We start from the raw sequence: 15840 nt of genomic DNA, 5'->3' as shown, positions 1-15840 counted from the left end.
CTCTTCAGCCCTCAACCCCAAGAGCAAAGCAAATCTCTGCTTTAGATACTAAACAGCCCAAGCTACATGTCAGTGGTTGGTGGTGGGTTCAGTGTGCGTAGGAACTTTCTCTATTCTCAGATGCTTCAGCTACGAGCAGGGTTTGTGGGACTGGGGATTCAGTGCTGTAGAAAATGCAGGAAGTTGCAGAAGCTAAAATGTTTGAAATACTTTTTACCATGAGCAGAGCAAGTTAGGAAATGAACAAGTGTAAGGATTCATGACTTTTCTTCACTCAACACACACACACACACACAGGGATTGTCTTAGTATGAATAGTATGTATCGCCCACTCTACATCAGTGAGATTAAATGATCTCCGACACAGATTAATCCAAGAGAAGATCATAACACTCTGACATGGCTGAGAGTTAACTCCGCTGTGTAGAACTATATCTGATGACCCGTCATCCAACAGAGCAGACACCAGTAAGCCCCCCCCTCTCTGCTACAGATGCCCCTTGTAGTCAGAGAAGAACTCGAACCCCATCTTTAAGAAGAAAAAACAGTGTCCCCTGACAAGAAGACTTCTCAGCTCCGAGGACAACGGCTCAGACGAGTTGAGCCGGCCGCTGCCGATCCACATGTGACGCACAAACTGGAGCAGAGACAATGCTGCCACCTGGAGCAGCCGCCGGGGCATCTCCAGGTGTATTGGTGATTTTTTAAATATATATATTTATATATATATATATATATGGTTTTGACCCAGGCAAGAATAGACGTAAAATTCCACAATCAGCTGCACTTTAAATCCTACAAACCCGCCCCCCTGGCCATGATGACACTTCTGCCTGAGACGATATGATTCCTGTCGATGTGGATTCTGATGCATCTTACCTGCAGTGATCTGCCAGTGGAGATGGAAACTCATCGCAAGATGTCTTTTATAAAAGGACATAATCTCGTTGCCTTTTTAAATCCTGTCCATCGAGGCGTTGCCAAACCATTGGATGTAAAATATTATTTTTGAAAAAAGAAAATGGAATGGCACCACCAGTTCATCTCATTTCAGATGTATGAAACCCTTTTTTGTTCTGAAACTGTCAGTGTGTTGAATTTATGTTTACTCATCAAACCATTTCGAGGAGCACAGTCGGTGGCGTTGTTCAAACAGGTGGAGGCTGGTACTGGTTTCAGTGTGAATGAACATCAGCCTCTTGCGTTGTGTTTCGTACATTAAGCTGACCGCGGTAGAATCGATGCATCTACCTTACTGATTGTATCGCACTGTGAGTGAGTCCTGAGGTGATGGAGATTAGTAAGTCCCAAGTTTACTAATTGTGAATGGTCGTGTCATTTTAAGTCATTTTTGATACACTGTAGTTCAACTAAACCCGTATTTTTATACATATATATACTGTATGTACTTAGACACTCCTTGATGTCTGACTTCATCCTTCTAGAATCTTTGAAGTTGAACATTATAGTTTGTACATAATAAGGACAGAATTGTAATTTCCTTTACTAATATATAGAAAGCTCTTTGTTACATTTGGGGTCTTCTGTATCTCTGTAGAACGCTTGCTACCTTGAAGCCATTGTAATTAATTGTGTCGTCTATTTTTGTAGATGTTTTAATAAAGTTAACCTTTTCAAATAAATCAAGTTGTGCTATAGGGCTGCAACTAAAGTTTTTTGATTCAGTCATTTTAAGTAGATCTAAAAAGTCTGCCCTGTGCTCGTATCCCTTGGCCCACCGGACCTTTGATCACCGAAATGTCAGACAGACAGACAAAGTGATAATTTGTTTTAAATTTGAAAGGATTCTCTCTGCGTTCTCAAAATAACATTTTCACTGGGCAACAAAAATAGTTTGAGGTCACAGTGACCTTGACCCGACCACAGACTCTGAAAACATAACGCCTCCGACCACTGGATGTTGCCGGCGCACAAAAGCTGAGACCAACAAGTATCTGTGATTAAATCATATTTTATTGTCTTCTTCGGTATCATAGAACATTAACTCCATCTTTTAACATTTGACACTAGCATCTGACTTCCACACTATATAATTACTAACTTCTTATATCAATTTAAGAGACAAACATGCAACAACACTTTGTTAAAGATTAGTCACAAGAACCTACAAAAGCAGTATCAACTGATTTGGCTTCCGTCTACAGCCGTGATGGCTCATGGCTTATGGTTAGAAATCAGAAGTTTTCCCTGACAGAGGTGTAATAGGCATTACTGAAGAAGCCAACTTGACCTGGCTGTTGGGGAGTTTTCAACAGGCACTTGAGGGTAACAAACTGCATAAGGCTTGGTAGCTGGAAAACTTTGGACAGATACAAAGACATCTGAGGAAAAAGAAAGAAGTCGGCCCCCAATCAGAGGCTGTGATTCAATACCTCCCTCAGCACAGAGACCGAAAACAAGACAAGATCCTCCAAACCCAGCATCAGCGTAATATAAAAATCACTACCACAGATAAATCACACTATCTCCTGTCTGTCATTTCAAACTCCAGGCAGCAAGCAATGGGGTTAGTAGGTTAATAAGTGATGGTGCGTCTTTACTCTCGTCTTATGATGATCAACACAAGAGAAGACACTGCAGCAAAGATATAGTCACAAGAAAACTTTCCACTGGAACCTACTTTCGTTGCTTTTCACAGGAAACCTCAATGTCTCGTTTCCATCAACCACTTCTCCTCCCCCCAAAAAACAAAATCCTTCCACTTGCACGACAACTGATATGACTTTGGGCCCAGTTAAGAAGTCAGTTACCACAAAGACCTCCCCAGATCTGTTGGACTTTTTATAATAAACACAAAACAAAGTTAAAACTACACTGACTGTAACAAAACGACCTTTGACAATATGAGGTCATGCTGTGATAAAAATGAGCTCAACAGCATTTAGTGAATTGAAAGGCACCGAGAAAATAAACCTGTTTCACGTTAAAAAGTTAAAAAAGAAAAGGGAAAGACCAAGAGTTTGTTGACTCCGTCCCAGTGCAGGGACAAATGAGTCTGAATGCAGTAAGAACTTATTCTGAAAGTCAAGTATCAAAAGACAAAGACAGGAACTTCTATTGGGACTAACACTGACTAAAGCAGGTTGAGGCTTTTCTCTCCTCTGGGCAAACAGAGCAGCTTCATCGATAATCCAAACCCGTGAGGCTGCTTTTGCTGGAACCAGCAGAACAAACGACAACTCAGACCAGGAAAAGGAAAATGAACTACAGAGATGAGGAACAAAAAACCATCACGACTAGATAAAGGAGGAACCAGCAAAAGAGACAAACAAGTGAAACACATGCATGTATTCAGACGATCAGCTCCTGGTTTGAATAACAGTGACGCCTCTTCCCGTTGACTGCGACTCTCCCTGTGTTCTTAACGCACGCGGGAGGTCTGGGCTCCAGCCTGTGGAAGCAATGAAAGAAACCGTGAAATTATGACCGCCTGCCCCAGTGGATCAGCCTTGTACGTCATCGCTCAGTCCCCCCCCCACACAAACACTCCAGCATACCTGGGAGATGTCAATTCCGGTGAGTTTCTCGATAGCGGCCGGCAGCCTGGTCATGATATCCAGCACCTCTCCGGCCAGTTTGGCTGCACCCACCTCGGCGCCGCCGCTGGACACCATGGTGATCTTCTGCGCCTCACACAGGGGCCTGCTGATCTCCTCTGCCATCTGCAGGTCAAACAAAAACACTGAGGTCAATACGCTGAAGAGGATATTCACTCTTCAGGGGAAATTAAGGTGAGATTTTTATTACTAAATATCGTATCGACGAATAAACAGTATTTAATCAGGCAACTCTTGACATTATTTATCCATTGTCCCTTCATCCACCCATGACAGTCTGACTGACCAGTGGCAGTTTCTCCAGCAGCATGTCCACCATGGCTCCATCTTGGTACTGCTTGAAGGCCTCGGCCTTCTTGGTCATCTGCTCTGCCTCAGCACGACCTTTAGCCTCGATGGCAAAAGCCTCAGCATCACCCTTCATCTACACACACACAAATTATAGTTAGACCAATAGAAGGGCACAAGGTGACCAGTCCTGAGCTTGCTGATGTTTGGTAAGAGGATGGAAGGAATAGAGAATTCATATGACATTTAACTAACCACAGGGAGTAAGTGTAGCAGCAATATGACAAATATGTTTGGAAAGGCAGGAGATATTTCAAACATTTCTCACAAATAGGAATAAAATGTGAAACAGAAAAGAGGAGAAAGAGAGAAGTTGCAGCACTCACTCGGATGGACTCAGCCTCGGCCTCAGCCTCCATGATGAGCTGCAGGCTGCAGGAGAGAAGAGAGAATGAGCGACTCTTCTGCGACTGCACATTATGTGAGACAACAGTATAATGCTCTAACACTCACCGCATTGCCTCAGCCAGCCTCTCCAGTCGGTATTTCTCTGCTTCTGCCGGCTTCTTGACTTGGGCCTCCAGCTCCTTCTCCTTGCGGATGATCTCCTGAACCTGCAGAGTAATCTGCTGTGTCCGCTCAACCACCTGAATCTGCATCTTCTCCTCCTCAATGCGCTGCTTTGTCTTGGCCACCTGGTGACGAAAGGAGAAGAACAATTAAACTCAGTTCCCATATTCTGTTGGTCCTCTCGATACAAACTTGACTAGCCAGCTTAGGAGAAGCCTGGGGATGATGTGTAACCTGTCAGCAAAGCACTAGAAGATCAGGTCATGAACAGTTGACTGTACCTGAAGCTGATAGGCCATTTCTGACTCAGCCTTCTTGGTGTTGACCTCCACGTCGTAGTCTGCCTTCTTCAGCTCAAAGTCTCTCTGGGATTTTGCCATCTGAATGTCGTTCTTTAACTGAGCAGACACCTTCTCTTGCATGGCATTAGCCTCCTGCAAATCAACCGGAGCATCAGAGAAATATATTTCAGTAAAAGGACCATCGACATGAGCAAGCAGGTAAAATGACAGGACAGAAGCACAGAGGGTATTTTACCCTCATGACAGCATCACGTTTGTACTGAGCCTCTCCAATCCTGGCATCCTTCTGCACCTGGGCTGTTCTGGCTTTACCCAGGGAGTGAAGGTAGTCCTGCAGGAGACAGAGACAGACAGGGAAACAGTGACGCTCAACCATAAGACAGGGCAATAAAAATATGCATTAGACAAACATAGACAAGAGATGGTGTGGTTACCAAGGAAGCACTTAGGGCCAAGGCCTAATTCATCACTAATGCAGTGATTCAATATAAATCCCTTGAATGCTTTACTGTAACAGAGGAGCTCGTCCGCAGCTAAAAGCTTCCATAGTACAAAGATGTGGGTTTACAGTGACACTGCAGATTCCGGCTGCTCCAGTAATAGAATCATCAGATCTGTGTCATCTCTGTTCACAGAACCGAACCCTGAGCCTGAACAGACATGAAGTACCTGATCATCATGAACATCCTTGAGTGTGTAGCTGACGACACCGATTCCCATGTTGACCAAGTCAGAGGAGGCCACCTTGAAGACCTGCTCGGAGAACTTCTTACGGTCCTGGTAGATCTCCTGCACGAAGAGATTCATATATTTATTACAGGCATTTCATACAGTTTATATATATCTTTGTGGTTAAGTTAGTGTCAATACAGTATATATCACTAAGTGGTCAGTCAATGTCAGTACAAACCTCAACAGTCAGATGAGCAATAATGGCTCTCTGGTGTCCCTCCAGTGTCTCAAGTGCAATATTGGCGATCTCCCCCTCAGACTTCCCCATAAACATTTGACAGGCGGTGGCCAACATCTCCTTGTTCTGGCCCTGGATCTTCACCTGTAAGAAGACAGGAAAGGAAAAGTTATAAAGCAGCTTTCAACAAATGGAAGTGAGAAAGACAGAGTTTTGATCTAAAAAAAACAAGTAACTTTTTGCGGAAAAACAAATGTAATGCAGTTTTTAACTCAATTTAGTACAAGTCGTGTAGTTTCTGTCCTCTTATCAATGTCATACCTGTGCAATGCCAGTGACAGAGATGGGGACACCATGGCGGGTGTAGACTTTGTCACTCTTCACATTCAGAGTCAGGGTGTTGAGTGTGATTCTGTGGCATAAAATATAAGGAGGCGTGTAAAGGATGAAATACAAGAACAGAAATGCTTATGTTGTTAACATTTTTCATCACAGTGAGTGCAATGGAATGGAGTCACAATCACAGGACTCTACAGAGTGATTTTAAACAAACACACGTGGTGACACCGTGGTGTATATGCAGCTGCAGCAGTATGGAGTTATCTTTGTCCTATTCCTCTATTCAAGAGCCTTATCTTTCATTGTAAGGACATTATCAGATCATTTCAATTTTGCCTTCCCTCATAAACCAAAAATCACCCCACCCTCACTCATGTTTGTTCTGCTCCTGTTCAAATCAACAAGAAGTATAATGTGGTTAGCCATTCTGTGCAACCTAATTAACTGTCAGGTGGTAAAGCAGCAATAAGTTGGCGAAAAACCACAATACGTTCATCCCATGTTGCAAATACTTAAAGAGTTTGCCAATTCAATTTGATGTCATTAATCAAAATTAAATACACTCTCTTGCTGGAGAGTGATCCTCTCAACCTGCTTTAACAGTCACTGCCCTTTAGGGACATTGTAAACCTGGCATTCTACATTCTATTGGTTGGTTAATTTTGACTGAGTGTGAGGAGAGGGACTCAAACTCAAGCACAGGACTGTTATGCAGCAGCAACAATATATCATGAGTTCAGAAAAACATTTATGACCAAGAGCAAGGCAGCACAGCAGCAAACTCTATATGGAAGGGCGGGGTTTTAAAGGTAAGCATTACAAAATCAGAGTAGGAAATGAAAAAATAATGCTCTCAAAATGAAAGACCACGCTATTGAATAATAATTGGAGCAAAACTCATACAGTCATGGCTCCAGTTGAGGAAGAGGGGGAGGACAGAAAAAGAAAGCGAAGCAAGGGAATTAACTAGCAAACCTTAAGATTAAATATACACATTTTAATACCCATTGATTTGGGTATTAATGATAACTATATCAATTGAACATAATGATTATTGATACCGCCCCACTGTTGAAAAACAACCAGTGGAAACATAAAACAGAGATCAAGAACGACAAGGGAGAGGAAATCAAATCAGCCTTCCTGCTACTGACCAGCTGCCCAGTGACTGACTGACATCAGGTCAGGCAGCTGGGTTGGACTTGATAAGGGAAACAGAGACAGAAAAGAAAAGTGGATCACCTCTGGATCTGCTGAATACACGGGAGGACAAACACTCGTCCTCCAGCAATCATTAGAGGAGGAGAGCGGCCAAAGCCTGGAGAGAAAGAGAGGGGGGGGGGGGGGATGCACATAACATAAACATTACACGACCAAACTCAGCCAAGTTTCCGTGTGTAGAGGAGCTGGTTGGAGGACATTTCATCCCTGGATTTCCACAACGCGAGTACTACTTTACATTCATAACCGTTTGAAACTGCACATTTTACCAAGCAGGTAAACTCCCATCTGACTTCAAACTGACAGTATGTGTTGCACAATATCCACTTTTAAAAAGGCATGATTACAACAGTCACATGACACTAGTACACAGTTCAAATTTGTCTCATTTTACTATGTTTATATAACGCCCTATTATTATGTATACAACAAGGACCTGCAGTGGTTTCTAACAACAACAACATAGTGTTTTATTTACCCATCAGTGATTATTCTGGTTTTTCTAATCTTTCTGTGTGGAATAATTATACAACAATGCGATGAAGACAAGAGACTAAAAGCAAATATCTTACTGTAAACATCAACACTTTCCATCGAGTGACATTAAATAATAAAGGGGGGATTAACTGTCTTGTTTTTTGTTTCCAATACAAAAGATTAGTTCAGAATTGTAAACAAATTAGAAAATGACAAGATTCTTTTACCATTACATTTCAACATAAAGGAATCTTACCAGACACCACCATGGCTTCATTGGGTCCACAGGTGTAGAACATCTTGATTCCTGATTTGAGAGGAATAAAAACGTTAAAGACTTTGTCAAAGAGTGATAATTATTATTGATCAATTAAAAACAAGATGGCATCATGATTATTTGTAGACTTCACCATTAAAGGTACATGGGGGACCGTGTGTGCATTTTAAATCAGTGGCACCATCCTGGGATAAGACTACATTAACATTTAAGCATTTGCTGACATATTGGGCGTCATTATCTTAAGGATTTGTAATCTTTCGAAAAGTGAGGTGTCCAGGTGTCTGGTCACGACTCACAGACAATAATCCAATAATCCACTCGTGTCTGTGTCACTTAGGCCAGAGCCTCACATCGGGCATGTTTTTTTTTTACTATGAGCCTGAATGGCCGCCCACCTCCTCCTATCAACAACAAGGCAGGGCTCCGTGGAGAAGACGATTTAAACCGAACAGGGAACCGAGGGAACTGCACAAACACCTCGTTGCTCGGAGAACACCGCCGGAGACCCGTTATTACACATGTAAGAGAGCACTACGGTGCGAAATGACAGCTAACTAGCATGCTAATGTTAGCTAGCTAGCATTTAAACGGCTCTCCGGGTCGATGGCGTCACTGCGCTGATGGGAAGAGAAAAAACCGACTGGTACAAGATACAGCCTCGAACCAGTCAAAGTAAAACTATGAGAAGAGACCGACGAGGGGTTCTACTTACCGGAAACTGGTTATTATCCGAATGGACTTTTTAAAAAGAGTAAAATCACGATGTATTTCCCGTCGAGTCGCTCGCACAGTGACCGTTGAGAGGAATGACGAGAATGCGAGCCAGCGGAGGAAAAGACCCTGACCACGCCCATTCCCACTGCAGCCATGACGACTGAGCCGCGGCATCTAGTGGTCGACGGTGATAACTGCAGCTCCACTGGCGTAGCCATGGAATTTAGTGTCAGTGGCAGGCAGACAGGCAGACAGACAGGCACACAGACACACAGAAAGGCAGGCAGACAGACAGACAGACAGACAGACAGACAGACAGACAGACAGACAGACAGACAGACAGGCAGGCAGGCAGGCAGGCAGGCAGGCAGACAGACAGACAGACAGACAGGCAGGCAGGCAGGCAGGCAGGCAGGCAGGCAGGCAGGCAGACAGACAGACAGACAGACAGACAGACAGACAGGCAGGCAGGCAGGCAGGCAGGCAGGCAGGCAGGCAGGCAGGCAGGCAGGCAGGCAGGCAGGCAGGCAGGCAGGCAGACAGGCAGGCAGATAATATCTTAGTGGTGCTGTGACTTCCTCTTCCTAATTTGTATTCAGAACCCGAAAAGATGTCTAATCCTGGAGAGATGGCCAAACAAGAAGTATTATGTGGTCAGCCATTCTGTGCAACCTAAGCAGATGATTGTAGCCATTTAATCCAGTGTGGTTGTTCATTAGCTGCACACAGTTAGCATTTGTTTTTGTTAACTCACACTCAGCTGACTAATAAAGGTCAAAGTTCAGTCAGTATAGAGTTATGATCAGAGAAACATATTATTCATTGATTATTACAGTCAAGTATATGTCGCAGTTTAAAGGCCACTCGTGATAGTCCTTTGGGTTCAGATCAGGCCTAAACCCTGAGGCTTGGGCTGACTGACCCCCATCTCCAAACAGCTGTTTCTGCCAAAAATCGAATTTAGTTTTAAAACGAGGCTTACCTCCTTTTGGCAGTAGGTGGTGCTATCCCTATCACTATATACCGACTAATAGATCTGTTCAGCTCAAAAACACTCTTTTTTCTCTTCAGATCTTATAAACCTTTCACCTTTGCATCTAAGACATCGAAAATTCCAACACCACTGACACCGACAACAAATAATTATTTGTTTAATGAATCCTTTGAAGTGTTCTTTTATATATACAGCTCATTCAACATTTTTTGAGCATGTCTAGGCCCCGAAAAAGCCTCAAAAGGGAAATACAAATCCTTCAAGGAGGCCGCCTACAGAGAGGAAGTAAACAGCCTGGCTTCCTGGTGCATCCAGAACCACCTGGAGCTTTTTATGTACAGTGGCAATTTCAAATATTTCCAATATATGCAACTGTTCAGTTTACTAAGAGGTTAACTTAGTTTAAGCTCAGTTGACAAGTCACCAGAGTTACTTTTACTTTCACACATATCAACACACACAGCTGTTTTCCTTGTAAATTAAAATTAACGGACAGCGCCTATTCCAGAAAATCTCTGCACCTTAGCACTGTACGTGCCCATAACTCTCTCACTGTATATATTGTTTCGTTTTATATTGTTTTATATATATCTATCTATATATATATTGTTGTTTAATGTCTGATTGTTATTTATCTGCACCAACCACACCAAAGCAATTTCCTGTATGTGAATATATACTTGGCAATTAAAAGAATTCTGATTCTGATTCTGATTCTGATTCAAAATACAATAGGGCCCCGGCCTCTCACCTTAGGTGCTCGGGCCCTAAATATGTAAAATATCCATGTGGGCGTTACTGGACACCAGCTGCTGAAAGTCAATTCATCTCTCATCTTAACTCCCTGATCTGCAGCACTCCTCCTCTTCCTCTTCCTCCTCCTCCTCTTCCTGCCGGCTGTGGGACAGTCCTCTCAGCCAATCAGCGTGCCCGGTAGCCGGGTCTGGGGGTGTGGGCTCATCCCGGTTCTGGAGTCGTTCCATCATTATAAAGTCATTGTCCTGCGCTCGCTCCAGTTCTGCTCTGTGTGTGCCGCTCGTCGTGCTCGCCAAGAACAACGGTCCCGCTCGTCCTTGTTGTGAAACTCTCGCAGTTATAATGAGGGAAATCGTGCACATCCAGGCCGGCCAGTGCGGAAACCAGATCGGTGCCAAGGTAAGACAACATAAGTATCAAGAATGAATTTGTTCCTGTAGAAAAGTAAGATCTCCTGTTACTGTCACACCCCTTTTCATTCTTCAGAATGTTATCATTAGACTGGTTCAACATTAGACCTCTTAATGTGCCGGATTATATTTTAATGTAAAGGCAACGGGAACCATGTGTTGCTTTGGTGCATGCATACAAATATATGCCTCTTATGCATATGACACTTATGTGCATGTTAAACGTCAAAAAACGGAATTATCCCATTGTGCATTGTTTTTTTCTGAAAATTAAAATGTCACTGCATTAGTTTTCTTTCTGCCCTGTTCTTTGTGGATCTTGTGCACTGCGGTAACTGGTGGGTGGATGCGGAGCCGCGGACATATACACAACCCCCCTTTCCGAGCCCTTCCGACACTGGAGTCCTCTGGGTTCTTTGTCTCGCTATAGTCCAGACAAAGAGTGAGAGCTGGGATATGAGGTCTGGTCATTCAGTGTTTTTTTTCCCCACCTATTAATGGCAGATGGATCCGCAGCAGAATATTGATCGATGCGATTTCTGCAGGATGTGGGTGCAGACTGGTGAGAAAGCAGGGGAGCTGTGGAAAGGGTGTGGCCTGGATAAGAAAGAGGGTCTCCCCTGTAACAGAGAGAGTTCACTAACTCAGAGACACCATCAGTCCTTTTAAGTAGATGCAATCACTGCCTTATATTGTGTCCATTTAGGATTAATATACTTTAACTGTACATTCTACCCAATATAGGGCCTTACAGCAACAAATACTGCCTGCTCCAATACGCCTTCATGGCCCATCACTATCCCTGTCTCATTATCTCCTTTGTTTCACAGCTGATTATATGCTGCAGACAGCATATGCTTATGTGGGACGCCTCTTAACCCTGGTATTAAAATATAGTTTGTAGAGCAGCAGGAACAATGGCCCATATTTGACAGAATACATCATTATGGTGGTGATCCCCCGCTGACAAGGGATTTTGATGTCCTGTGAGGCAGAGTCTGTCTTTGTAATCAATGTCTGCCCATCTCCTAACCAAATTAGAAGAAGTGTGGGGGAGGAATGGAGGAAGCAGCTGAGGCACAGTGGGTGATGTCATTGGGTTCACCACTGACTTAATGTACAAATGGTGGTTGTGTCTCAGTTCAGTACAAGAATAATAGGGCCTTTATTTTGATGGGTTTTTCTTCAGATGCTTTGCAAAATGCCAACTTCAGCAAACTATTTCTATGTGCTCTATTGGCCTGTTGAATAATAGTTAATGCAGTACATGAGTCACCCTTTTGTTCGAATAAATGTTATATTATTTGTGCTTTTTGTGTGTTCATTGTGGTGTTACTGGTGGCCCGGGAGGGAATCCTCATTTGTTTCCATTCCCTCAGGACTCATTGATTCGTATGTCCAGTGGATATGATTGTGAGAGCTGCTGAGAGGTTCATTGTGGTGAATTAGGTCAGGGTGTGGCATTGCTTTCCTGCCCTTCGTCCCCATTCTTTCTCTTTGATTATTATCACTCTTTACTGAAAGCTCATCCATCACATCACTGTCAACTGTCGGCCTTCTAGCTGTTCCATTTTCTCGCCTCTCAGTCCCGCTGCTCTGTGGTCTCCCTCATATTAAGGTCACTTGGTCATTTTTGTTGTACATGTTCTTATTTGCATGTCATGATACTCAGTCTGTAGCTGAAGTACTGAGCTGCATTTACGGCCCGCTTACCCAGATTACCCTAAATCCGCCTATTGCTGCTGTTAGCAGAAAATCACAAGCTGTATGAGCAAAACAAATGTCGTTGAGAGATACAACAAAAAAAATCTGGCTGCCTCTGTATGCAACAGTCACAAACACTTATGGGATTTAATGCACACAGACTTTGAATGATCTGATCGGGTCCTTTCAAAAGCAAACAAGACTTGAATACAGATCTGTAGACAATCAGTGTCTTCAGTGCACCGCAACTGCCTGAAAATAGAGATGAGTTGTGCTGGTGGAGTCATCTGAAGGCCCTTTGTGCTCCCTCCCCTTTTCATTTGACGTCTGAAAGAGCTGCTTTCTGCTGAGTCGTCAGACAGGAGCAGTGGAAAATAGGAAGTTGCAATGTAAGAAATGAGTTCAGATATGGTTTTGTTGAAGGGGGAACAACGTCTGTGATTTTCATCAGGGCCCCCCCAAAAAATAGCAAACTCACTGCTGTTTTTCTCATTTAAAGTCCCCGGTCCCATGAAGCGCACTGCTAATGGAGAGATGCATCATTTTTTTTGCAAGTAACTGCCATGTAATACCTTCCATTGTCTGTTTGCAGTTCTGGGAAGTGATCAGCGATGAGCACGGCATCGACCCCACAGGAAGTTACCATGGAGACAGTGACCTGCAGCTGGACAGGATCAGTGTTTACTACAATGAGGCCTCAGGTTAGCTGTCTTCTCATCAAGTGATTTATACATAAAGGCTGAACTGTTAGTGCATAACTTCAGCTTGGTCATTTCATGCTGAAGCACAACATTAGATTTACTATTTTCATGTCTCCTGTCATGTGAGAATGTTTTTTACACATTAAATGTATCATTCAATACTGTGGTTTCCTGTGTTACTGAGCTGTCGGCTTTCTCTCCTCTTGTTTTCCTCTCTCTCCCTGTTGTCTCTCGTCCTCTTTCTCATGAAGGAGGTAAATATGTTCCTCGGGCCGTTCTCGTGGACTTGGAGCCTGGCACCATGGACTCCGTGAGGTCTGGGCCCTTTGGGCAGATCTTCAGACCTGACAACTTTGTTTTTGGTAGGTGGAACAAAGACACTTCCTATCTTACTGAATGACTACGGCCTTTTATGAACTGGGAAAGAGAATGGCTCACGTACATGTTCCTGCTTCCCCTACAGGTCAGAGCGGTGCTGGAAACAACTGGGCCAAGGGTCACTACACAGAGGGAGCTGAGTTGGTGGACTCAGTCCTGGATGTGGTCCGCAAAGAGGCAGAAAACTGCGACTCCCTGCAGGGCTTCCAGCTCACCCACTCTCTGGGTGGTGGAACTGGATCTGGAATGGGAACCCTGCTCATCAGCAAGATCCGTGAGGAGTACCCTGACCGTATCATGAACACCTTCAGTGTGGTGCCTTCCCCCAAGGTAACGTCCCCTTGTGAAAGAGCATGAGATTTTTTCGATTTTTAATTTTAGACTCCCTTGCCTTGGGTCTCTTTTCTAAGATCATGAGACTGAAGAAATCATGCGGGTTTTCTTTCCTCAGGTGTCGGACACCGTGGTTGAGCCTTACAATGCCACCCTGTCGGTCCACCAGCTTGTAGAGAACACAGATGAAACCTTTTGCATTGACAATGAAGCTCTGTACGACATCTGCTTCCGCACTCTCAAACTCACCACACCCACCTACGGAGACCTTAACCACCTGGTGTCCGCCACCATGAGCGGGGTCACCACCTGCCTTCGCTTCCCCGGTCAGCTCAATGCCGATCTCCGCAAACTGGCCGTCAACATGGTGCCTTTCCCTCGTCTGCACTTCTTCATTCCTGGTTTTGCCCCGTTGACCAGCAGGGGCAGCCAGCAGTATCGTGCCCTCACAGTGCCGGAGCTCACACAGCAGGTGTTTGATGCCAAGAATATGATGGCCGCATGCGACCCACGCCACGGCCGCTATCTGACCGTCGCCGCTGTGTTCCGTGGCCAAATGTCCATGAAGGAGGTTGACGAGCAGATGCTCAACGTGCAGAACAAGAACAGCAGTTACTTCGTCGAATGGATCCCCAACAACGTCAAGACCGCCGTCTGTGACATTCCACCCCGAGGCCTCAAGATGGCCGTCACTTTCATCGGCAACAGCACGGCCATCCAGGAGCTGTTCAAGCGCATCTCCGAGCAGTTCACCGCCATGTTCCGTCGCAAGGCCTTCTTGCACTGGTACACAGGGGAAGGCATGGATGAGATGGAGTTCACTGAGGCCGAGAGCAACATGAACGATCTGGTGTCTGAGTACCAGCAGTACCAGGATGCCACTGCTGAGGAGGAGGGTGAATTCGAGGAGGAGGCTGATGAGGACGCCTGAAGACAAAGATCTGATGGCTAAGACATCAATGCCAAATGTAAAATAATCGAAAGGGAAAAACCACAGCAGTAACAAAGGAACCAACATAGTGTTAAGAGCAGTGCTAGAACTACTACAACTTTAGCGTATGTTAGATATCCCTTGTCATTCACTTCTAATAAAGTTGTAAAAACAGAAGCTTGTTTTCCTTCCATTAATGTGTGTATACGTGTTTCAAGCTATCAAAATGAATGAGGGTAATTTCATGCAGTGAGTCACACATGAGTACAAAGTTACTGTAATATTTAATGAGCTGTAATATGTAGAGGTGTCTATTCTACGCTGCTCTACTGTGATGGCTAAGGCCACGTGACCAATTCATGACCCAGTGTGAGCAAATGGTTACTAAATAACTGACGGAGTAGATCATCTGTAGTGCTTACAGGTGCAATGAGGCCCCAGAGAAAACATTCAGCTGCTATGCCCATATTCCCTTCACACACTTTCCAAGGTTGTTGTGTGTTTATTTGATTAAACCCACTATGTTAGTAATAGGCAACATATAAACAAAACATAATAACGATGCTCCTGAACTGTCTCTGGACACAAGGACAATTTTCATTTGACAACACTTTGGCAAAATCAACAGAAAAAAACGGTGTCACCCAAGTGTCTGTTCAAATTCGACCTGAAGCGGCGTCATTTATCATGTTTTTAGCCTGAATATCCTCCTAGTTGTGGCTGACAGTGATTACTCACAAGTAGCAATATGCAATATCCAAAAGTGTTATGTGGACTCCAACACTTCCCCCACCTCTTCGTTGGCATAGTGGTGAGTAGATAATGAGGGAATTTTCCTTTTAGGGTGAACTGTGACTCTGAAGCCCACATGATGCAACTATAAATCAATAAATAAAATTTGCTTTATTTATTTTCATATAAATAAAGTAACAGATGACCGGGAGCACCCAGGGC

The 15840-nt window shown here is 44.1% G+C and overlaps 2 protein-coding genes across 2 annotated transcripts; one reads left to right on the top strand and one right to left on the bottom strand.

Moving 5' to 3' along the window:
* Window positions 1-1956: 1956 nt before the first annotated feature.
* On the bottom strand, window positions 1957-8781 carry flot1b (flotillin 1b). The gene is made up of 13 exons (XM_061080745.1): window positions 8678-8781; window positions 7942-7992; window positions 7230-7305; window positions 5970-6060; window positions 5649-5792; window positions 5408-5527; window positions 4974-5069; window positions 4718-4870; window positions 4380-4561; window positions 4253-4298; window positions 3865-4002; window positions 3519-3683; window positions 1957-3412 (listed from the first exon to the last, which is right to left on the bottom strand). Exons 2-13 carry the CDS (start codon window positions 7982-7984, stop codon window positions 3383-3385), a joined length of 1284 nt encoding a protein of 427 aa, XP_060936728.1. The 5' UTR covers window positions 7985-7992; window positions 8678-8781; the 3' UTR covers window positions 1957-3382.
* A 1877-nt stretch (window positions 8782-10658) lies between these two features.
* tubb5 (tubulin, beta 5) lies at window positions 10659-15063 on the top strand. The gene is made up of 5 exons (XM_061080743.1): window positions 10659-10828; window positions 13136-13244; window positions 13496-13606; window positions 13708-13952; window positions 14074-15063. The coding sequence occupies exons 1-5, from the start codon at window positions 10772-10774 to the stop codon at window positions 14884-14886; spliced, it is 1335 nt and encodes a 444-aa protein (XP_060936726.1). The 5' UTR covers window positions 10659-10771; the 3' UTR covers window positions 14887-15063.
* Window positions 15064-15840: the final 777 nt, after the last annotated feature.

This window comes from Limanda limanda, chromosome 11 (genome assembly GCF_963576545.1).
Source record: "Limanda limanda chromosome 11, fLimLim1.1, whole genome shotgun sequence".
Taxonomy (NCBI): domain Eukaryota; kingdom Metazoa; phylum Chordata; class Actinopteri; order Pleuronectiformes; family Pleuronectidae; genus Limanda; species Limanda limanda.
The sequence above is the reverse complement of the archived record's forward strand: the minus strand, read 5'-3'. Positions and strand labels throughout refer to the sequence as shown.